Source organism: Paracoccidioides brasiliensis, assembly GCF_000150735.1.
Source record: "Paracoccidioides brasiliensis Pb18 unplaced genomic scaffold supercont2.7, whole genome shotgun sequence".
In the NCBI taxonomy this organism is placed as follows: domain Eukaryota; kingdom Fungi; phylum Ascomycota; class Eurotiomycetes; order Onygenales; family Ajellomycetaceae; genus Paracoccidioides; species Paracoccidioides brasiliensis.
Genome location: NW_011371364.1, coordinates 1,390,690 through 1,413,577, shown reverse-complemented (window position 1 = coordinate 1,413,577; position 22,888 = coordinate 1,390,690). Strand labels below are relative to the sequence as shown.

The following is a 22,888-nucleotide window of genomic DNA, read 5'->3' as shown; positions in this document are numbered from 1 at the left end:
TTCCGACTCTCCGTTCGCCAGAGGAGCCATTGCGACCCCAATTGGATGCACCACCGTCTCTCCTAACAATTTACCCCGCTGAATCCCCAGACCCCACCCTGGTTTGATATGTTTGCTTGTTCTTGCCTGCAATGCATAGTGTCAAATCTCTCTTCTCTCGGGCGCTCAAGCACCTACGCGGGGACCCTCCCGAGCCAGTCCCCGAAGGCCCGGCAGCTACCCGCCCGTCCTTGGCGTGCATGCCGGCCGAGCTGGTTCTCGACATCCTCTACCGTCTTCCTCCATTGAGTCGGAAAGCCTTGTCCCAAACATGTCGACGGTTCCGTAACTTTCCTGAGCTGCGTGATGCCGAGCTAACCTTCCAGAGCGAAAGGTTTGAATTTCTGTGCATGCTGGAGCGCGACGGGGCGCTCTCCAAGCTCGTGTGTGCAGGCTGCAAGCGCGTCCACAAGAAATCCTGTTTCGCCAAGAATCAGCTGCGAGAGAGCCCGGAGAACCGCTACTGCGTGGCTTCGCTGCCGGTGTTGCAGATTTGCTCCGCCAGGACGCTCAGCTTCAACGAGGCGAAGGAGAATTTCAACCTTATTCGCAAACTGCCTCAGGAGAGCATGCCGGATTCGCCCAAATGGCGTATGATTCCGTGTGAGCATGGTCCCCAGTACGAGGTCCCGGGCCATTTCTGGTTCACAACGCGGTTCTGGCCGACGAAGCTGAAGCAGCTGGATGTGCTCTGCCTCTTCCCGACGCGATGCGACGACATCCCCTCGAAGGAAACAGTGAATGAGGCTCTGAGAGACTTGGATATTCGGATTTGCCCGCACATGGAGGTTTCGGATCCCAGGATCCTGGACACGTACTACCCGATCATGCTCAACCGCACCTCCGCGCGCGATGTCATCTACAACACCGTCGTGTGTCCGCAGAGATCCTGTCGAACCAAAGCGGGTCTTTCATACCCATCACGCTCCTGCTGTGTCTCGCACACGGTCCTGCAGCTCCGAGTCGTGAGGGAGCTGGGGTCGTTGAGGAGCCCGAATTCTGCAGCCTGGAAAGCGCAGACTCGTCCCGTTTATCCGTTGGCGTCGGGTGCCATTACCGCTCCACAATCCGAATGAGGCCAAGACCCACACGGAGCTGAGTGGAGCTTCGGCCCTGTAGGCAGCTTTGTTGCTCTATTCACAAATATTCACATATGCATAACTACATGGGCCGCGCAGAAAAGTTATATTCTGTTAGATGATTCGGTAGGTGGTATCTTTGGAGGTGTGCACCGTTCACTTACACTGGCATAATATTTCTCAAATCTTGATCTGAAGCGATGTATCCCCTGGAAGACGGACTATTTAATCCGTAGTTGCTCGATGGAGAAAGTTGACCGAAGGGATGCATTGCACAGGACCAGGGCTATCTCCAGTGTCTACGTGGCTTTTCCATTGTGACCCCCAGTAGCGTTCCTTGAGACACCACCACCCACTGCGCGCGGATGAGGGTACCACCAGTTGCTCCGCCAGTTGCTCCGCCAGTTGCTCCCCCAGTCTTTCACGTTCCAAGTGTTCACATTGACAGCCTATTTTCCCTGGATTGTACTCTGCCCCTGCCGTCAGATATATTTTCATATCATCCCCGCTGGAAAAGTGCCCTTTGATTTATAAAGTCTTGTCAATTATGAAATGCCATTTATTTACGGAGCCCTTCCCTGCCGTAGTCACGTTTCAACTTTCAACATGATTCTTCTGTAGTCACGTAGTTAATCCTACTGTATGTAAAAAAGGAAAAGGCGGTGAAGCTGAATAGTCCCTTTGCAAGGGGTTGCGGATCCTGCGACGGACCCAGAGTGACCTGTTTAGCGATGCGTGAGCAGAGGCAGCCTCTCCCCGATATCGACAGGGACCCGAATGCGCCTCTATATTATATACTGAAACTTTACCTATTTAGCCCGGGAATTGAGACCTCGACGAAAAGCAGCTTGCTTGTGTTTGGGATCGAGCAAACACGATTTCACGTCTTCTCCAACAGCTAACTAACTGGTTAATAGTTACTCTTGTTTTTTTGTTGCGATACAACGTCTAGCTAGTTATCTGGAACAGACCCCCCCCCCAAACCCCCCAACCCCCAAAAAGCTGTCCTTGCTACCAACAGAGCACCATGGCCTTACTCCCTGAGCACAAAGCGGCGGTACGAAGCTTCCTGTCTGACGACGAGATCCTCGAATCCTCCTCAGAGAAGTATGCTGCGGAAACAACCTTCTGGTCGACGTACAAAAACCCCAAGCCGCATCTAGTCCTGCGGCCAAAGTCGCTGCCTGCGCTCCAGAAGACGGTTCAGTATCTCTGCGGATTGGACTTGGACTTCGCTGTCCGATCTGGAGGGAACAACACAGCCGGCGCAAAGGATGTCGAACTGAGCATGAAAGCTTTCGATTCCTTCGAATATCACCCCGAGTCGGAGACCATAACCATCGGGGCTGGTCAGACTTGGGGAGAAGTGGACAGGAAGCTCGAGGAGGCAGCCCCTGGTTTTACAGGTTAGTCCAACTGGCGAGCACCTTCTGCTGATCTTATTATCGCGCTGGCTTAGTTGTTATTATCTTTTTAACTTTTTTTCCCTTCTTCTTTTCTCCGTGTCTTTTCGTATGGCAGTCCTCAGCACTCGGGTCCCGTTCGTCGGGGTTGCGGGTTCCCTGCTCGTTGGCGGATTTTCTTGGTTTTCGGGGGAGTTTGGTCTCTGCTCAGATCCGCAAACTCTCCTGGATGCCCATGTGGTGCTTCCAGATGGTAGAACGTTATGGGCGGCGACGGAGCCAGATCTCCTCTGGGCCCTTCGTGGTGGAGGAGGAAATTTCGGAGGTACGCCATGATGCCATTACCCCCAGTGACCCTATGCACCCGCACCGTGAGGTGATTTGACATGGAATGTGGGGAAATCAGTTGTTTCCACCTTCAAACTTAAGGTCTACCGTTGCTCGCAGAAGATACACGCAGGAACTATTGCCTTTCCAAGGACTGCAATGAAAGCCGTATCTCAGGGGGTGTCCGACTTCGCGAGCAGATACACAGACCCAAAGATCGCGGCACATGTCTCAGTTACGAACTTTGCATCCCCCGACGACCAAAATGAAGCTACGAAACCTGATGTCACAATGCATATATTCGATTCCCACGGAGAAGAGCATGCACGCAGTGAATTGGGTTTCAAATGGGCTTTCGACATCGAGGGTGCAGTGGACATGACGAAGGAGCTCAAGATCCGTGAAGTCAACGAACTTACAGGTACGACGAATACATGTTGTAATAGTTAATTAAATCAGGTTTATTGCATGAAAACTGACACCGCCATTCCCCCCACCCCTTAGCATCATTGCGTTTCGGAGATCACAACCACTCGGTGTTGTCTTCACCGCTTGTCGACTCTATTGATCCCGACTTCGTCCTGAGGATGGCTCAGTTCCACGAGCGGACCGTAGAGACGAACCCGGCCTTTAGAGCGGGCACCTTCGTCATCCTGGAGCTCATGGGCAAGGTGGGAGAGCTCTTATCCGGATAATACTCCGTTATCCTATATGCTTCGGATAAGATATTATTGACATATTTCTTGCAGAAAACTTTAACCTCCGCTGGGGGCCCATCGGCGACAGCTTGGCCTCGCACGAAACCTCAACATGCTCTTCAATTGGTACTGGGCTACCACTCTGACGCGGACTGTTCCACGGCATTGGCGTTGGAGCTCCTGGAAAGGGGTCCGACGGAAATTGCCCCTTCTCACAAGCCCAATGAATTTTGGCCAGCCTTTCTGCATGGGTTCCATGATTTGAGCCAGGTAAGCGGATTTATTTTATTTTATTTTTATTTTTATTTATTTATTTATTTATTTATTTATTTATTTATTTTTTTTTTTTTCATTCTGAAACTGAATGCGCTGTGGATGCCTTGATTCTCTTCACACCCTCTGATGGTCAAGTCTTGGCTGACGTTGACCACCATAGATCTTCGGGCCAAACTATGAGCGGCTCCGTCAGATCAAGACAAAGTATGATCCTAAGGGCAGGTTGAATAAAGGGTTTTTTATCCCTCCGTATTGAATGAAGCAGCCGTAAGAAAATACCTCCCAGAAGGTATTAAAGAGAATGAATGATATGATGTGTATGCCAAACAGAAAAATACAGCTCGAGTAAGCCAAGGAAACTTGTCCATCAGAACCTAAGATGTGTGAATATCCAATCCAAACGTTGAACCCGTAACAAGAGAGTAAATTCTTCTGTTCTATTTTTATCCTGAACGTGTCTCCAACCTTCAAACTTAAGGTCCAGAAGTTGTGGATGGATGAGTTTTGCGGGGTTGGCGCCCGAGCCGAATATGGGGGCGTTTTTCGCTTTGAGGAAGCACACAGAGCAAGCCTTGGCGCCCAGAGAATTTGCCGCGTAATTAGTCAGCGCCTGTCCTTTCTGCTGTTACTAACTTAAGTCAACTAACTAACCGTTGAACTGACAAACTAATTGAACCACTTAGCCATCAAGAAAGATTCTGCAGGCGCGTCAAGTTGCTCGATTTCGATTCCCACCGGTCTTCCATTTGCTCTCTCTCTCAATCACCATGTCAAACATAGCACCATCCGTATTCAGGCAAGCGCTTCGTGCGTGTCCACGGCGATGTGCCTCCGCCAGGCCACGACTATCGCGACTGGCAGCTGCCAGACGGTGCTATGCGTCAGAGTCAAACCCCGCTCAAGCACAGGTGAGTACCACCAGGGCCGGGCAAACGAGCACATTGCCGCAGGATTCAATTGTGCCGGGGACTCCAGTCAGCGGAGATGCCACGGCGAGCCCGTCTGCTGGCATTCTGAAGCAGGCCACCCTCCTCGACCAGGGATCTCGGCCGATATACCTCGACATGCAAGCCACGACACCCACAGATCCACGTGTGCTTGACGCAATGCTTCCTTTCCTCACTGGCCTTTACGGGAACCCCCATTCGAGAACGCATGCTTACGGATGGGAGACTGAAAAAGCCACCGAACAGGCGAGGGAACATGTTGCCAAGCTGATCGGGGCGGATGCTAAGGAGATCATCTTCACCAGCGGCGCGACGGAGAGTAACAACATGAGTATCAAGGGTGTTGCGAAGTTCTTTGGGCGATCGGGGAAGAAGAAGCATATAATTACGTCGCAGACTGAACACAAGTGTGTCTTGGACAGCTGTCGACATCTGCAGGATGAGGGATTCGAGGTCACCTACCTCCCTGTGCAGAACAACGGGTTGATAAATCTTGATGACCTTAAGGCTGCCATCCGTCCCGAAACGGCTTTGGTGAGCATCATGACCGTCAACAATGAGATTGGCGTTATTCAGCCAATCAAAGAGATTGGAGCCATCTGCCGGGCGAATAAAGTATTTCTCCATACCGATGCGGCCCAGGCAGTTGGGAAGATCCCGATCGACGTCAACGACTGGAATGTCGACCTTCTTTCTATTTCCGGACACAAGATATACGGCCCCAAAGGCATTGGAGCTTGCTACGTGAGACGGCGCCCGAGAGTTCGTCTTGATCCCATTATCACTGGTGGTGGCCAGGAGAGAGGTCTCCGAAGTGGAACCCTTGCTCCTCATCTTGTCGTTGGTTTTGGAGAGGCGTGCCGCATTGCAACAGAAGAGATGGAGGTAAGCTAGTTCTTTCTTTCTTTCTTTCTTTCTTTCTTTCTTTTTTAAATCTGTTATGACGCAACCAAAAAGGCATTTATGTCTTTTCTGGCTATCCTTTCCCATATCCCCGTGCACGAAATGATTACTCGCCTTATCCCAAGTCTTCTGAGAGTAGTTGGTTTTGTAGCTTCGCAGCTTTTGCTGTTTCAACCAACTCTCTTTGATTTAAGTAGCAGGGCTATGATTGGCTCGGGAGGATTCGATTCTTCGTCCTTCTCCTACTTATATATCTCTGTCGCTATATCCATCATTTGACAGTCTGCTTCGGATTACTGATGCGGTTTATATTCCAGTATGATGCGAAACGCATCGAATATCTGTCCAAGCGGCTTCTGGACGGCCTTCTCTCGATGGAACACACGACCCTAAACGGTGACCCGGACAAACACTACCCCGGCTGTGTCAACGTGTCATTCGCTTACGTCGAGGGTGAGTCCCTCCTTATGGCTCTTAAGGATATCGCTCTGTCCTCCGGCAGCGCCTGCACGTCAGCCTCTCTGGAACCCAGCTACGTTCTCCGGGCCCTTGGAAACAGTGACGAGAGCGCACACAGCAGCATTAGATTCGGCATTGGCCGGTTCACGACAGAGAGCGAAATCGACTATGTATTGAAGGCTGTGCGAGAGCGGGTCTCGTTCTTGCGGGAACTCAGTCCGCTGTGGGAATTGGTGCAGGAGGGCGTTGACCTGAATACGATCCAATGGAGCCAGCATTAAAAATCTCCTCCTCCCTATTTACCTAGCACAGTCTCGTTACATTATTTGATACCAATATGTTTACCCCTCCTGTCGTTTTGTGATTTTTTTTTTTTTTTTTTTTTTTTGGTTGGTTGGTTGCCCTCTGCGATCTTCAGTTTATTCCGACCTTGAATTTGCCTTAAAGGGACGGTCTTTTCTTCTAGTCCACATCTGTGATATCTCCAAACCTAACAGGCCTTAACGCAACCCTTCGCACCTCCATCGACTAGCGAATCACAAATGTCATGGGCGTGCCCAACATTTCGGGCTTCCTCTCAAGTGAGCCTTTGCTTACTGTATATATTACTTGTGTAACATATTATTCTTTTGTTATTCTGTTTTCTGGGAAGTTGTTATGTTACCAAAACATAAGACAGAACGACGAGAAACGTTTGGTATAACTTAGCCCTCTCTTCTCTCCCGGACAGAATGCATGGATGGCCCTTCATGCTCTTCCGTGTCTAATTTCAATCGCTAAAGTTTCGCAGGTAAACTTTTCTGCGTGTAGATATTAAGTAAGAATACCCGCAAAGACACGTCATGACATAACATTATATATAATAGTTGACTAGTTATTGTTTTATAGCCAATAGCCTCGGTGTATTGCTCTCTTTCTCCCATTTCCCTTGTTCTGCACTCCCAGCGCTCCCCTAGATTTGCCCTGGACCCGTTCGAAAAAGCAGCTGTTGTGAGAAGAATTCCAATCACAGAAATGGCCCTTGCGGTCCTTACGGTCCTTACGGTCCTTATCCTTGCTTGAACAAAGAAGATCACGGGAATGACGATGGTACCAATATCCTGCTTTTGATCGTTCGGCAATGCACGCATAGTGACATAACCAGCTTACTCTTCGGGATAACTGCCCGTGCCTAGGAGGAGTCATTTCTGGCATATGCAGCCATGTAACTAGGCGTCTGACTGGCATTCTACCATGTCGTCTCATGATCCCCTGTGCCTACGCAATCGGTGTATTAATAGATAGGAAGATTTTTTGTATCTTTGTTGAAGATTCATGATGTCTCGAAATAGGGATGGATATATTTAGTAGACTGCATCATTGTGCCCCCTTTGTCTCGATTTCCATGCTGCTCATTTTGTTCTATATCTTCCCCTCCCCCGCGCACCCCTTGCATACCCCGACCGTGGTTTTGGGGCTGAGGGTAGAATTTAAGCTCTCTACCAAGGTTTGCGGTTGTTTTAATTAGTCAGTACCTCCAGCCCAATGCCGCGAACCTGAAGAGTCACCGGGCTGGGGCTATTTTCTCCACGTCTAACCGGGGTTTAGATAGTTAATAATAAAACTTACCAACCTAGGCCCTTGAGGAGGAGAAGTTTGGGATTTCTGTTGGCTCTTGACAAGTTGTTGTTCGCCATTAGTTATTATATCACCCCGGCATTCAATTTTTTCCCCTTTTGCCTGTGAAACTTGCTCTCTTCTATTCCTATCGCCCCCCAAGCAGGTACCTAGTTAGTTGGATAGAACTTCAGTGAATGTCTGTCATGTGGGGTGGCAATGAGACATAATTCTTTGCTAGTTTCGTGACGTTTCTCGAGGCCATCCTTATTGAAGAATAACTCTCTTTAGCTTTCTTTCAGGTCCAGAATTGAAGTACACTTACACGTCTTGTCGAGTCTCTTGTTTGCCGTTTGAGACCTCCTCCAGCCCGCGTCTGCTTCACATTTGCCATTTCTTGACCCCACTCACTCAATAATCTCTGCTCCACCCTCCATCAATATCTGAATCATCTCTGCTCGTCGCTGGCACTTGGTGGAGTAGGTGGTCTATCCTTAGAGGTTTAAACAGACATGATTCCTCCCATCCCATTGCTTGCGGACTACGGCCTGTCCCCGGAGTCAGGTTTCCTTCCCAGTAAACCCCCGCTTCAGAGTCTACCAGACCCCTACTATTCAAGATGGGAGGCGATCGTGGCCAACCTGCAGGCCCTCATTCTTAGCCAGCGGCTACGGGTTACAATTGACCATATGCCAATTCTCTCCACGGACCAACTGAACACCGTACCGGAATGGCGGCGTGCCTATGTTTTGTTGACTTTTATGCTACATGGTTATATCTGGGGTGGTGATATTCCCGCTGAGGTACGTGCATAGTTAGTCCTGTTTTTTTTTTTTTCTTTTTTCTTTCTTTCTTTCTTTCTTTCTTTCTTTCTTTTTTTTTTTTGCGTCGTGCAATGCAGGATGTGGTTGTGATCTGCAGTAAAAATCCACTTACTCACCCGTATGATCTCCAGAAAATTCCACCTTCCCTTACAATCCCCCTCTTGAAAGTCTCTTCCCACCTCGAACTCCCTCCCGTCGCCACGTATGCGAGTCTCTGCCTCTGGAACTACAAATCCATATTTCCCGAAGATCCCGCCGATAACCTTGAGAACATTGTCCCATTCTTTACCTTCACCGGCTCCCTTGACGAGCAATGGTTCTACCTCATCTCCATCGCCATCGAAGGCCGCGGCGCCGCCACGATTCCCTTGATGCTTAATGCAATCTCAGCTGCCCGGCAAGGCGACGTAAAAGTCGTCACAGAATGCCTCCACACATTCGCCCAACGGCTCGACGATATCGGAACCCTCCTGCAACGCATGTACGAAAACTGCGACCCACACGTCTTCTACCACCGCATCCGCCCCTTCCTAGCCGGCAGCAAGAACATGAGCGACGCAGGCCTACCCAATGGCATCGTCTATGACGACGGAACCGGCAAGGAATCGCGCCACACCTATGGAGGTGGCTCCAATGCGCAGAGCTCTCTGATCCAATTCTTCGACATCGTTCTGAACGTCGAGCACCGCCCGACTGGCACGAAGCGCACCGAAAATTCCCCATCGAGCGACGAGGGCGGCCAGGCCCCGAGAAAACACCACAATTTCATCATGGAGATGCGCTCATACATGCCAGGCCCCCACAGACGCTTCCTCGAACATGTTGCCAGCGTTGCGAATATCCGCGAATTCGTCCTGGAGAACCGGTCCGATAAGGCGCTGTGCGCCGCCTATGATTCGTGTCTGGCAACCCTTCGCGGCCTGCGGGATAAGCACATTCAGATGGTCTCGCGATATATTATTGTCAAATCACGCGAGACCCGCAACCAGCAGCCTAGCAGCATTGCGAAAAGACGCGTTGATATTGCCCATCCAGTGTCCCAAGCCAGCAGTTCTCGTTCTGCGGCGGTTGTCAACCCCGCCACGGTCGCTGGCTCTGCTAGCAAGAACCTGCGGGGAACCGGTGGCACAGCGCTGATCCCGTTCCTCAAGCAGTCTCGGGATGAGACTGGGGAGCCAGCTATTGGGGTGTTGGACAAGGGGTTGCCCGTCAAAGGCCCTGCAGAGGCGAGCTATGCATCCCTAGATATCATGGATGAGCATGCAGATGGGCAATTGGAGGTTGTGGGTCTTGCGGGGACGTGGAAGAGGGAAGAGGGTGAAGGTGGGTTGTGTCACTGGTGATTGCAGTCGTGCACCGTGGTTGCGTGGTTACTGGGGATTGAAGTGATGATGAGGCTTGGGATATTAGCTACGGCTGTAAATGCAAAAAAAAAAAAGAAAAAAAAAAAAAAAAAAAAAAAAAAAAAAGAAAAACCTACATCGAAAGATTAGATGGTTCTGGTGTTTCTTTTCTTGGTCATCTGTATGGGCCGGGTTTTTTTATGCATATTTTTCCTTTTGCTGTATACTTGCATTGTAACATAGCTAGCCCTCTTCCCTCGGTCCCTTTTTGCTCCTTGGTCTGACCGTGGTTAGCTGCTGCTGCTGGTAGCTGGTCGGTGTGTGCTTGCATCTTTTTGTTGATTGTTGCACAGATTATAACTTGTTCATCCAATTGGTATATACGCTTTGCCTTGTGGATGGCATTGTTTTCCAGCGGGGTTGCTGACCGAAGTAATGGAAGTAAATGCAAAACCCCACTGAGGTATGCTGTGACTTGTGACTGGTTTTGAACAAGGTAGAAATTCTTAATTAGATATTGGAATTGGCTGTAATCGGTCTACAAGAATAGACAAATGCCCTCAACTGGCCCCAATCTTCCCAAGGCGTTTCCTGCTAGTCTAATCTTGCCCAAGTAATACCTAAGCTTGGCCCCCTTGTCCGGGACAGTTGCCATCCAAGTTAGGTTGAAAAGGCGTCCTTAGCTATTAGGTAAACAGATTTCCAACTCGCAGATTGAACAGCCAAGGGGACCAGCCGCCCAAAACAGATACGAAATGTGCAGCTTCCAGAGCCAGCGCTGAAATGCTCAGCAGACTGCGCCAGGACTGGGAATCATCACCAGTGAGCCCGGACCATAGGTGCTAGCTACCAGAATGGGCCTGGTGGTCGCCCAACGGGCGGGATATGCCACTCATTGGGGATATGGGTGGTGAAATTTCTTCTCCCGAATCAGAATCTGTGGCTAGGTCTTCGTTACCATTAAGGATTGGTCCTTCTCCTGGATGATGGTTAAGAGGAGTGGCGTTTACATTCAACTCCAGGTTGCCTTCATTTCCCGAGGCAGTGCAACTACTTCCGGATTCATCGTAGGCTTTTTTCTCCTGGAGATGGTTAATAAATTCTTGCCTGTGAGGGTACAATTGAGCCGTTAGATCACTATTGCTATCATTCAACAGGGTAGGTAAATCTATCCAACCCCACTCACCCGTCGTCAGATATCCATTCAAGATTGAACTTGAGCTTCCTTTTGACAATAGCATACTCTGGTATAGTGTGGATGTCATTCTCATACCCGAAGTCCGCAAGAACCTTTTTGCATTGACGACCGCAGAATTCAGGTTTGCCATAGTGTGGCTTAATTCTACGTGGACAGAGGCAGGTCTTCACTTCAGTTTCTTTCGTGCGAACAAACTGTACATCGACAATGTCGGTATCATCGTACAGAGAGCCCATCGTCTGGCAATCGTATATTTCGTTCGTTATCTCCCATGTAACACATTTCTGGAAGCATTGATCCTCTAGGAAAGTAAACAAGTGAGGACACTGGAAATACTTTGCTTCTTGTAGTAGTCTAGCGTATAATCCATAGTTATGGCCGCGGGTCGGGTTGAAATCGAGGGGGAATGTGCCCCGACGAAGATATTCAATAATATAGTCGAAAAGGTAAGGGTCTCCTTCGATATGGATAGAGCGGTTTTCTTGCTTGTCACCGGGCCACGACTTGGAGAAAAAAGCCTTGAAGTAGTTACTTCTCCCAGTCAATGTCTCGATCCGGGTCGCGTAGCAGGTGTCGCCAACCTTGATAATAATGGGAGATGCTAAAGCATGACCCGGTATAGGCAACCGGCTTTCCCCCGCTGGTCGTATCATTCTCGCACAGCAAATTCTAAGGGAGGAGAGTATTTAACCAAGAACAATGTTCGAAGGATAAAATGATAAACAGCCAAAGCAAAAATGTAAAAGAGCTGTTGGTAGTGGGGAGAAAAGTAAGGGCCATCGCTGGTATTTATAAAACATGCAATATGCTGAGAAAATACATTCTAGCAGAATGTAGAGTAGCCGGATCCTGTTTTCACAAAAAGACAGGAGAGACTAAGAAAAGAAATATAGTAGAGAGAGCGCACTGCCCAAACCGCAGAACCACATAAGAAGTTCTTTCACACACACCTGCTATGAACCGTGTCATCAACCACCTGTCAATGACGATGGCTCTGCTGTGATAGAAAGGGGTAGAACTTCTGCCAGCTGCATAGCCAAATAAACTACAGCTTCCTGACTTTATGTAAACAGGAAGATGCTTTTAGCCCAAGCAATGCCCTGCTGTAAGGCTATTTGCAGGCTATCCTGCTCTTTTAAACTGCAAATGCTGTTTATCTGGTGTGAACTCATTGTTATGACCCCTTTTTGTCTGACGATGGCTCCCATCAAAGAGACTTACTTCATACATCTGACAATGTCGCAAGTCTGTTCAGTAGTTAGTTACCAGGGGAAAACACCCTGCCCTCTGTGCAGTAAAAGAAAACCATTAAAGCTGCTTGGAAACACCGGCACTGGAGCAAAGGCGAGAAACATATAGAAGATATTCCATTCAATCCAGATCCGATCAGATATTCCAGGAGATTTCATCCCGTGGACCAGAGTTTGGAGTCGGGTCCGACAAAAAGGCCGGGATGGAGCAAGGGGAGGTCACGTGGACAAACCATGTACCAAAACTGTCGGGATCTATCAACGTGACATATTTCCACCGTATGTTTTCGCAATTCTATCAAGATTGCCATTCGGTCACAAACTGCTGCCGCCTGGGGAGTAATGGTTGAAGGACGCAGCTTTTCTGCAAAGGTAATGTTCCCAGAGGAACTTGCTATGACTTATTCAGATGCTGCAGGGAGGGGATTCGACCGTCCGCTGGATATGGGTGTTTTGATCCAGTCAATTTGGGGGTTGATTGTTGCGCGAAGGTTCAGCAGAAGTTTATTTCACTGCCTGTATGCGGTTGTCCTTAAGAAAACTTTCAGCTTCACTCTCTGAACTCAAATTGGACTCCCTCAACATTGTGATTCCGCGCCTGAGATGGAAATGAGTGCTCCGCACTGCGCGCTGCATTAACTAACTAGGGCTGACGGGATGTCATTTGTTCTTATTGGACGTCGAGCGTACGCTTGTGTCTTTTCAATGCGGGAACAGCTGGGTTGGCGACTAACTAAAATCATGGATTCCTGTCGCAATGTCCTAGAGCAGTCCGTCGAGGAGAGGAATTTTTCTCATTCATGTCATCAAAACAAATGCTCGCTTCCCAGCCCGCCCTCGCAAGGTTGTTGGCTGATCTTGCTGCTTTACAGAATTGACAAAGCGCTGTTCTCTTTCATTCATTCCGCTTCGGTTTTGTATATATGACAGTCTCCAAGTAGAACTGCCGGAGAGCATCAAACTTTATGGCGGGATTTGGATTCAGCGTAGGGGACTTCATTACTGTGCTTCAACTTGCACATAAAGTCCGGCATCGCTTTGTAGATGCGCCAGGGCAGTTTGCAGCCATCTCTGATGAGTGAGTGTTTCCCCCCCCCCACCTCCCCACCAGAGGACAGCAAGCAAACAAAGAGAGCGGGAAAAGGAAAAAGGAAAGTTGGATGTGAGTTGCTTTATGCAGCTTCTCATTGATTTACCTTCTAGTGTCAGAAGCCTATCTGCCGTTCTCCAGGAGGTCGATCTTATTCTCCCAAAGCACAAGCTCACCGATCAGCAAGTGAGAGACTTTGAAAGCATTTCAAAAGGGTGCTACAACGTGCTGAGCGAGCTTGATACTTGGCTAAGCGATAATGATGTAGGCGCCAGATCGCACAAATTGAGGGAGAAGGCAAGCAACACTCTAAAGCGATTAAGATGGGACTCCGGTGAAATGAGAGACTTCCGCAACCGCATTACCTCGAACATAAGCTTACTGAACATCCTTTACAGCAAACTTTCCGGGTAAGTCTAGTCTGACCATAATTCATTCTTCAAAGCTCTAACTCGACAATAAGGGCTCGTATTGTCGCAATAGAAGAAAACGTCGGTCATCTAATTCATTACCAAGAGGAGGAGGACCGCAAAAGTATTCTGAATTGGCTCGATCCTGTTGACTTCTACAGCCAGCAAGTTGATTTTCGTCGGCGTTGCCAGGAAGGGACCGGATTATGGTTCCTGAACTCAAGCGAATTTTGCCAATGGCTAAATACACCCGGAAAGACGATGTTTTGCTTCGGGATGCCAGGTTCCGGCAAAACAATCTTAACTTCTCTGGTCATCGATACATTGAATTGCCAATTCGACTCCGACCCGGATGTAGCTGTTGCCTACATTTTCTGCAACCATCAGCGTCAAGATGATCAGAAACCCGTGAATATTCTGGCAAATATTCTGAAACAGTTATGCGAGAGAAAGTCCACAGTATCCAAAGATGTGGAAAAGCTCTATGAGAAGTATCGGAATTATAAGAGTACACTGCAGACAGAGCAGATCATAGAGGCTTTTGAATCCACTGCCATATTGTACTCCAAAATCTTCATCATTGTCGACGCATTAGATGAGCAGACAACTTCGGAAGAAGATCGATGTGCTACGATATCTGCAATATTCCAACTCCAGTCAAAGTTTGCGGTGAACTTCTTTGCAACATCGCGTACAATTCCGGAAATCGAGGTACAATTTGAGACTTGCATACGAAAGGAGATCCGCGCAACGGACGATGATATCCTGAAATACGTGGAGAGCCACGGACGTTCGCTCCTGCGATCCAAAATTTCAAAATACCCCGACCTTCAATCTCTAATTAAAAGAGAAATTCCTGCTGCTGCAGATGGGATGTAGGTGCTCCTTTAAATACTGTAGAGCTTTACACTGTTGCAACTGACCAAATTTTCAGGTTTCTTCTTGCTCAACTGAACATGGACCTGCTCATGACCAAGGCCACAGCGGGGAGCCTCCGCCAAGCTGTGCAAACCTTGCCCAAGGGTGCGAAAGGATTGGATAAGACCTACGACCTCGTAATGGAGAGAATCCGAGCCCAAGGAGAAGATTTTCAAATGCTAGCGCAAAGAGCCCTAGCTTGGGTGCTCTATAGTCGCACGCCCCTCATGACCGCCGAAATCCAACATGCCGTTGCAATCAGTCCCGAGATGTCCGACTTGGATGAAGAGTTCATACCGGAGGTAGAAGACCTGATATCTTTCTGTCATGGGCTGCTCACCGTTGACAGGGATAGAGACGTGGTCCGGTTAATTCACTATACAGCTCAGGAATATTTGGAGAGTGCTCTTCCGCAAATTTTGCCAGACCCAAAGACCTACCTCGCGACGTCATGTCTTACGTACCTACTGTTCGACGTGTTCGGGGACCCGTCTCCATCGGCTGATGATATACCGGAAAGGAAGAAACAAAACGTCTTGTTGGATCGTGCGGCCAACGATTGGGGCTGTTTTGCTCGAGACATTGAGAACGAAATGCATGACTTGGTTTGGTCTCTGCTGGACCATGAAGCCAAGCATGCCAATTTCCTTCAGGCCTTGCGGTATGAAGAACTGCCCGGCCGTCGTTGGATTCAGTCGCCTTCGCGAGAACTATCTGCTTTTTATTATCTTGCCAGGTGGGGACTGGCCAAGACTTTAAAAGCCTTTCTGGAACGTAGCGAGAATCCAAAAGGTCAAGACGCAAACGTCAATTTCTCACTATGTGCTGCTGTTGAATGGAATCATATTGCAGTTGTAAAATTGCTTCTCCAAGAAAAGCACGCTGATGCTAATTATTTGGATTCGGATGATCATGATATCCTGCCGCCTCTCCACCAAGCAATCTTGGCTAAATCCCACGTCATTCAGGAGTTTCTTCTTCAGCAACCCGATATTGATGTCAATTTGAAATGTGATATTGAAACTCCGCTGACCGTTGCATGGTCGGCGAATGACGTGACTGCGATCGACCTGCTTTTGCAGCGACGTGATCTGGATATTAACGCTACTCTTGACGTGTACGGGCGCACTGCCCTGCACTATGCAGTTGTGGAAGGAAAACCAGATATACTGAGCCTTTTGCTGAGACATCCGGAAATCGATGTCAACGTCAAGGATACCGCAAGGTTCACACCACTGGGCCGTGCAGCTAATTCTGGAAATGCAGGGTTGGCGCAGCTTCTTTTAGCCCATAAGGACGTTGATGTCAATCAAGAGGCGTTCTTGACATCGCCACTAACCATGGCAGCTTTGGGAGGTTTCGAAGACGTGGTAAAGGTTTTGCTGACGCATGGTGATATTGTTGTTAACGGCGCGCCTGCGTCATATTACTCGGCATTACCTGTGGCAGCGGACGGGGGACATGTGGGAATTGTAAAGCGTCTGCTGAGTCACAAAGATAAGGATATGAGCATGATGAATGAGAATGGCTGTAGGGCACTATTCAGAGCAGTTGATAGAGGCCATGAAGAGATAGTGAAGATTTTGCTCGACCACAAAGAACTTGATGTGAACACGAAGAATGAGGATGCTTGCAGAGCACTATTCAGGGCAATCAGCAGAGGGTATGAAGGGATAGTGAGTCTGCTTCTAAAACATGAAGGAATGGACGTGTTCATCAAGAATAGGAATGGTTGTACGCCACTGTTCATGGCCGTTGATAATGGAGATGAGGAGATAGTGAGGCTTTTGCTTGAACATGAGGGTGTCGATGTAAACGCTGCAAACGCAAAGGGTCGTACAGCACTATCTGTGGCGGTTGATAATGAGTTTGGATTGATAGAGCAGATGCTCCTCCAGAAAGGGGCAACTTAGCTTCGAGAATTTTGATAAATCCCAATGCTTTGTTGGATGCCTTACCACTCTAGCTACTAAAAAACAGTTTTATTGGAGTCAACGAGATAAACTGGTTTCTGAAAGCATTCAAATTGCAAAGTTGTGGCTCTCAAGCATCGAACCCGGAACTGGTATATAACGAGTACCTGAACTCGTTCTATTGGGCGAGATCTCTGTCTGCATTTTAACTACGTTAGTTACACTAGTTACCGATCCCGACCTCTCGAAGACAAAGGTTACTGCAGTTGAACAGAATAAAATTTTGGTGTCAATTTGGTATACATCTGAACTATCACACAAATCAACTGACGAGACTGTCATCAGGTTAGGAGCCATAATTCATTAAATATATAATAAAAAAAAGAAGAAAGAAAACAACAGAGAAATCAGAAAAGACAAAGATAGAAAAGACCCAATTTCCTTGGTCTACTTGTCATCACCGCCCCATCGCTGATCAATATCCTCTTCAGCACTCTTCTGCTGCAATTTCCCTTCCTCGTGCATCTGCTTAAACTTTCTCCTCTCCGCCTCGGCCTTCATTCTGTCCTCGTCACTCCCTCCGAACCCGGGACCCGAGAGGAGCTCGCCCACTTTGCCGGTCACACGATCCCCAGCGCCTTCGGCCCACTCATGCGCCTACCGGCGTGCTTTCTGGTTTTCCCCCTCTGCATTCTGGCGCTCTCCAGCTTTGCGGAGGTTGTCGTTGCCAATAGCGGCGCCGACGGTTTGTTTGGCAGAGCCGACGGTTTGGTTGTACTGGCCTCTTGGGGGAGGTTGAGGCTTCTGAGAGATGATAGATATTGGTTCGGGATAGGCCTAAATGGTGAGGGGGAAGGAGATTCGTACAGTGTCCTTGTCCTTGTCATCTTGGGAGGTGATTCCCCCAGTCACCTTGCTGATGGTGTTTTTGATGGCGTTGGACGCCTGCTCCACGTAGGAGGAGGTGGTTGACTGCGGTTCGGGGTTGTTGGAGGAAGACATGGTGTTGGGATTTGTAGATTGGTATGTGTGAAGAAGATAGGCAAATGTTATTTTCGTACGATGTGGGATTCTTTCAGGATTAGATTTTGATCAGAGGGATTGTTCTGTGAATTTGGAGCTTGTGTTGGATATTGTTAGGAATGACGTTCAAATCGTAGGCATACCGGGTCCTTTATATACAACTCCCTCATATCCATTCACACCAACCCCCTTTCACCGTCCACTTGCGGCAATTCATAACCGCAATCCCAGTAAAATTCACCCACAGGACAGTTTGCACGGAAGCGGCCTGTGACATCATTCTTACGTCGTCCCCCCTATGATGTCATCAGGGGAAGTTGGCCTCGGATTAAACGCCAATGACGTCATCCCGCAGTGGACCGGCGTTTAGCGTGCAGGCGCGAGATGGTGCCTGATCTTCATTGAACCTCGGTTTGCCGTTGGCAGCACGCGATTCACCTCCGTATTGGCATATATGACAAGGCCGTATAGAGGAGATGTGCAAACGCTGTATTTCTGGGCTCCCGGTTTGCTCATGCTGGATCGCAGTTTAAGATTTAGTTCGTGCTAACAGTTCTTCTTCCACAATAGAAAATGGAGTTTTGTTTTACATCAGTCCGGTGCATAGACATGCGCGTTGCCTGCTGCACAGCATGCATTCCTCTATCAGCCGGTATCTCGATGAGATCTTTTCAAGACATACCTTCCATTACTTCCGGCATCTATACGAGGTTATCCGCGAACATATCTTCACAGCAAACTTAGGTCTATATACGAGGGACGTGAAAAAAAAAAAAAAAAAAAAAGGAAAGAAAATTTAAAATTTAAAATTTAAATGAAAATTAAAAATTAAAATTAAAATTAAAATAAAGGTCCAATGGTATAGAAGATTAAAACTTCCCTACCAAGAGCTGCCCAACCATACCTTTTGCGGTCCAGTAAACAGTCTTCCAAAGATTCATAATGTCCAATGTGCTCGTAAAGGTATCCACAAAGCCAAACGGAAGCATCGATGGAATCCAGCCTAGACGACAAAATGGGAAGCAGTTAGAAGATTTGTTTCAACGCGCGAAAGCAGGTAGGTGGGTGGAGTGGAGTGGTAACAGAGCAGGGTAAACGAAAAGAGCATAAAGCAAAAACCCGGGGTGGGAATATGACAACAAAAGAATACATCTCTCACCTTGCGCCAACTCCAACGCCCATCCATGCAGCTGATACTGCGATCCCATCCCTCTCTTCAGCCAATTCTGGTCTCCGGGATAATATTCCGTCGCCTCGAGCTCGCCGGGCATGAACCGTCGCTCAACACCGTGCAGGATCGTAAAGTAGTCATCTGCAAGATGGACGCCCGAGTGGCCCTCGGATCCCAAGGGAGTGCCATAGAAAATGAGATATTCGCTTATCGACGCGTGGAGGATGAGCATTGCTCCCATTGCGTTGCCGTGGTTGCTGTACAAGTACAAGTCAGAAGGAGAGCAGGAAATGACGTTTAGTTAGGATGAGAGCGAACTGGTCATGGAGGAGGGTATATTTTTTCATCATTCCTTCATTTTTCCTTCTTAATCGCGGTCCTTGAGATTTTTATTTTTATTTAATTTTTTATTTAATTTTTATTTAATTTTTAATTTTTAATTTTAAACGCATCGAAATCAATCTCGCGAGAACGCTTACCTGAAAACCCATCGATCCTGATCCGTATCAAAAGGCAGCACATGCTTATGCCCGTATTCCAGACGCAGCGCCTGATTGAGATCCGCCATCAATGCAGTCACATTGTTCGGGTGTCGCTCAATTGAAGCTTTGGATAGATCCTGGAGCTTCTTCGGGTCGAAGATGTAGAACCGAGGTAGCGCTTGGTCGAGCTGGTAGAGAGCGACAAGGAGGAGGGGGAGGAGAGCGAGGAAACGCATCTTCGCTATGATTTGATTTACACCTCAATCAGCGCCAGTGCAATCAGGAGGGGAGGGTAGGTGAAATTGTAGGGGAGGGTTTTGAGAAGGAAAATTTTTTGGCTCTGACAATTGTTCGGCAAAAGTGAACGAGTTTTTTTAACTCGACTAATTCGACGAGCCGAAGTGATGCTTATATAATCCGGATAGGGGGTCGCCAACATCGAATCATGTACCTTTCAACCAAAAAATAGGGCTGTAGGAACTTCTATCATATCCAATCGACAACAACGTCGACAATGATAAAGTATTCTGCGATCTTATTTGGAAATAGAGTGTAAAATCTTTAGCCCCACGACATGAGCAAGTCACTTATTTCTGGGCCGCAGGTTCCCTGGTCATCTCGCTCTCTTTAGGGATATCCCTAGGGTGCGACTTCAATACTCTGAAGCCACCGAGAGGGCCATCGTAAAACCGAAAAACATGTCTGAATAGTGCGCTTTACAAAACTGAAGATGCCAACAATCGACGTCTAGCAGCTGTTCCCTCACTGACTCTTCCATACGCATACTCAAGACATTAATAATTGGGGAGATCGAGATAAAACACTGATATTAATCCTGTCAGGTAGATATGTAGACTTATATGTATACTGGCATCCACATCTTCTTTCATACTCGAAATCTCTATAACATACCTCTTCGATCCGATCTCTATACTTCTCTGCTCCATTCCCACAGGAATATGTTTCAAATACACAGCAAATAAACTACTAACCCTCCTCAACAACCAATCCCATCCCCTTCCCAGCCTTCTTCAAAAGCGCCCGTTTCAAAAACGCCTCTCTCGCCAACCCCCTCGTCAACCGCACCCAGGTATCAACGCTCACCCGCCCTTTTACCAATGCAGCCTGCAAAACATATATTGCGCGCTGAATCCCCCGCTCATCAGCGACGAGGTCATATACCTGCTTGCCGACCACGGTAGGTGCAACAAGAACATCGTCGACAGCGGGAAGGCCAGTAGGCCTTTGATATTCTGTTACCGTTACCGCTGTCGCAGCTGCTGGGTCGGACAATGATGGCGGCTTGGCACCTATGGTCGCATGCGCTGGGGGTTTGGTAGATAGGCGTGCTTTCGCATCCGCAATGACGGCGTCGGCACGTCGGAGGGATTGTTGAAGGATCGCCGTGTTGGATTGGATGGTTGTACGGAAGTAGTTTAGGAAGGAGATTTCGGCTTCAAGGGTGGAGATGGCGGCCTTGAGGGCTTTGGATTGGGATTGGAGGGGATGGAGACTGAACTTTATCTGAGCGACGTTTGCCTGGAGTGTTTGGGTGAGGGTCTTGGACAGCGTGCGGAGAAGTGCGTCCTTTTCTGGATTCGGAGGGATGGGCGGTGCAATCTGTGACATTGAAATGGAAGGGAGCTCAAGTTCAAACGGTGAGGCTAATAGATCGAGTGCTCCGGTCTGTATCTTCACGGGGACCGGTTGCAGTGGTTGGTGAGAGGGGTGAGGGAACTGAACTGGGCCGTGGGACGGTGCTTGGATGGGTCGAGGGTGGGCGAGGGGTTGTGGACCAGGTTGGGGCAAGGCTTGTGGACCCGGGTGAGGTAGTGGAGGCACATACGGGCCTTGGGGGTACCGTGATCGCGGCAGCGGCCGTGGCTGGAAGGGTGGTATTCGAGAAACAGGCGCGACCGGCTGAATTGGGGGGTGAGCCTTTACAGTATTGGGGCTAACCAGTCCGGTAAACTGTGGTCGATATCCACCTTGCTGGAAGCCTTGCTTTAGAGGTAGCTCTGGTGGTTGGGGTCCCATTTGCGTTGGTGGTGTGAACTGCCTTAGGCTATTAGATCTCTGTTGTGGAGAACGGACAATATGAGGACTCTGTATTTGGGCATTGGATACAGTTCTTTGGTGACGAATATCGTTAGGGAACGGGGTCAAAGGCGATGGTTGGCTATGCGCAGGCAGAAACGGTCCTCGTTGCCTTGGGTCTGTTACTATTTGGGCCGGTTTCGGTGGTAACTGAGGAAGAGGCGGGTTTCGTATAGATGGCCAGGGGACTGCACTTGCGGGCTCGATGAGCTCCCGCGGTAAAGGGGGAACGATTGGCGGAGCAAGTTTGGGTGGCGGAGCCATATGTGATATATTCTGTTGCTGTTTCGATATCACGGGAGGTTCCTTCGCAAATATGTCTCGGAGGATATACAGGAAATCAACAATCGTCGACCGCTAATACAACACTCCAAGTCAGTGCATTTCTTTCAAGATATTGGTATGAAATAGCTAGCTAGTTCCTCCATGCCAGAAGACTGGGATGCCCACACAATGACTAAAACCAATTCTTCCCCATTTAAGAAATGAGACGTAGTACTCACATCCCATGCATCCGCCCAGTGTGCCAGATAATGATGATACACCCTTCCCTCCCCGCTAACGTGCTGTCCTGGCCGAACCAGCATATCCTGCGTCGGGGTGACGTACATCATTGGTGGTTCGTGGGGATATGCCTTGGGCACCCATATCGTTAACGGAAATCTATAAATGGCTCCGCGAAAGGTGACAGGAAGCGTTCCTGAGATATGAAGGAGTAGAGCAGGCGTGCCATTTTCGTATGCTATTTTACATCACAAGGAAAAAGAGGGGAACGAGTTAGCCTTAAAACACGGAAAGGAATGGACCTATAAAACGCGGGTCATGGAAGGATAATGGGAGGGATAGGGATGGCTAACTGTAGACATCTGTCTGAGGGGTGAAGTCGGGGTGTTGGAACAGCAGGTTTGCTACATCGTTATACGTCCTGCTGGGGTCTTTGTATGCTTGATCAGGACCGTATTCGGCCTGCGGAAGTCGCCAGCATTAGAAACGGACGTACGATTTAGAGGATTTCCCTCGGGGAGTTCGGGGGAAGAAGAACTTACATTTGATAGGACTCGATGTAGCCAGTTTAATGTCTTCTGCGACACTCTAGCCATGGTTGTGGTGTGGGAGAAAGAGTATCGACATGGCGCATATGGAGATGTTCGTGGTTGGGCGGTGACGAGTGGCTAGTTAATTTATTTGATGGTTGATGTCGGCGGCCAGAGATCGGAAGCCGCTCAACCAGCGACAGGACACTCTCGGCTAGTTACCATCAACAGGAACGGGAGACATGGACTTGATGATGATGATAGATACTATTTTAATACATTGTGTAAATTTACATTAGATTTTGTTTTTGTTTGAATATTTGAATAACTACCGGGGGATTTGCGAAGGTATGCTGTTTACTAACTAAACAGCCATGGCTAAGTATAGTAGTTATTGGCTCCGTGAAA

At 48.5% G+C, this 22,888-nt stretch overlaps 9 protein-coding genes across 9 annotated transcripts; 4 read left to right on the top strand and 5 right to left on the bottom strand.

Annotated features, from left to right (window-relative positions):
• Positions 1 to 131: 131 nt before the first annotated feature.
• PADG_06142 (uncharacterized protein) lies at positions 132 to 1,115 on the top strand (the record flags this gene model as incomplete). The annotated part of the gene is made up of 1 exon (XM_010763244.1): positions 132 to 1,115. The coding sequence occupies one exon, from the start codon at positions 132 to 134 to the stop codon at positions 1,113 to 1,115; it is 984 nt and encodes a 327-aa protein (XP_010761546.1).
• Positions 1,116 to 2,145: 1,030 nt separating this feature from the next.
• PADG_12043 (cysteine desulfurase, mitochondrial) lies at positions 2,146 to 6,412 on the top strand (the record flags this gene model as incomplete). Its single annotated transcript, XM_010763329.1, has 8 exons — positions 2,146 to 2,524; positions 2,640 to 2,846; positions 2,928 to 3,269; positions 3,353 to 3,519; positions 3,598 to 3,816; positions 3,983 to 4,044; positions 4,514 to 5,654; positions 5,990 to 6,412. 8 exons carry the CDS (start codon positions 2,146 to 2,148, stop codon positions 6,410 to 6,412), a joined length of 2,940 nt encoding a protein of 979 aa, XP_010761631.1.
• Positions 6,413 to 7,013: 601 nt separating this feature from the next.
• PADG_12042 (uncharacterized protein) lies at positions 7,014 to 8,121 on the bottom strand (the record flags this gene model as incomplete). The annotated part of the gene is made up of 2 exons (XM_010763328.1): positions 7,014 to 7,388; positions 8,053 to 8,121. 2 exons carry the CDS (start codon positions 8,119 to 8,121, stop codon positions 7,014 to 7,016), a joined length of 444 nt encoding a protein of 147 aa, XP_010761630.1.
• A 118-nt stretch (positions 8,122 to 8,239) lies between these two features.
• PADG_06139 (uncharacterized protein) lies at positions 8,240 to 9,894 on the top strand (the record flags this gene model as incomplete). Its single annotated transcript, XM_010763243.1, has 2 exons — positions 8,240 to 8,530; positions 8,683 to 9,894. The coding sequence occupies 2 exons, from the start codon at positions 8,240 to 8,242 to the stop codon at positions 9,892 to 9,894; spliced, it is 1,503 nt and encodes a 500-aa protein (XP_010761545.1).
• An 842-nt stretch (positions 9,895 to 10,736) lies between these two features.
• On the bottom strand, positions 10,737 to 11,745 carry PADG_06138 (uncharacterized protein; the record flags this gene model as incomplete). The annotated part of the gene is made up of 2 exons (XM_010763064.1): positions 10,737 to 11,001; positions 11,081 to 11,745. 2 exons carry the CDS (start codon positions 11,743 to 11,745, stop codon positions 10,737 to 10,739), a joined length of 930 nt encoding a protein of 309 aa, XP_010761366.1.
• Positions 11,746 to 13,307: 1,562 nt separating this feature from the next.
• PADG_06137 (uncharacterized protein) lies at positions 13,308 to 16,673 on the top strand (the record flags this gene model as incomplete). Its single annotated transcript, XM_010763063.1, has 4 exons — positions 13,308 to 13,420; positions 13,546 to 13,842; positions 13,896 to 14,717; positions 14,777 to 16,673. 4 exons carry the CDS (start codon positions 13,308 to 13,310, stop codon positions 16,671 to 16,673), a joined length of 3,129 nt encoding a protein of 1,042 aa, XP_010761365.1.
• Positions 16,674 to 17,120: 447 nt separating this feature from the next.
• Positions 17,121 to 17,675, bottom strand: PADG_06136 (uncharacterized protein; the record flags this gene model as incomplete). Its single annotated transcript, XM_010763062.1, has 3 exons — positions 17,121 to 17,235; positions 17,335 to 17,477; positions 17,541 to 17,675. 3 exons carry the CDS (start codon positions 17,673 to 17,675, stop codon positions 17,121 to 17,123), a joined length of 393 nt encoding a protein of 130 aa, XP_010761364.1.
• A 349-nt stretch (positions 17,676 to 18,024) lies between these two features.
• Positions 18,025 to 19,585, bottom strand: PADG_06135 (C-8 sterol isomerase ERG2; the record flags this gene model as incomplete). Its single annotated transcript, XM_010763061.1, has 4 exons — positions 18,025 to 18,213; positions 18,581 to 18,699; positions 18,856 to 19,124; positions 19,347 to 19,585. The coding sequence occupies 4 exons, from the start codon at positions 19,583 to 19,585 to the stop codon at positions 18,025 to 18,027; spliced, it is 816 nt and encodes a 271-aa protein (XP_010761363.1).
• A 751-nt stretch (positions 19,586 to 20,336) lies between these two features.
• PADG_06134 (ubiquitin-binding ESCRT-I subunit protein STP22) lies at positions 20,337 to 22,546 on the bottom strand (the record flags this gene model as incomplete). Its single annotated transcript, XM_010763060.1, has 4 exons — positions 20,337 to 21,803; positions 21,950 to 22,188; positions 22,304 to 22,412; positions 22,493 to 22,546. The coding sequence occupies 4 exons, from the start codon at positions 22,544 to 22,546 to the stop codon at positions 20,337 to 20,339; spliced, it is 1,869 nt and encodes a 622-aa protein (XP_010761362.1).
• Positions 22,547 to 22,888: the final 342 nt, after the last annotated feature.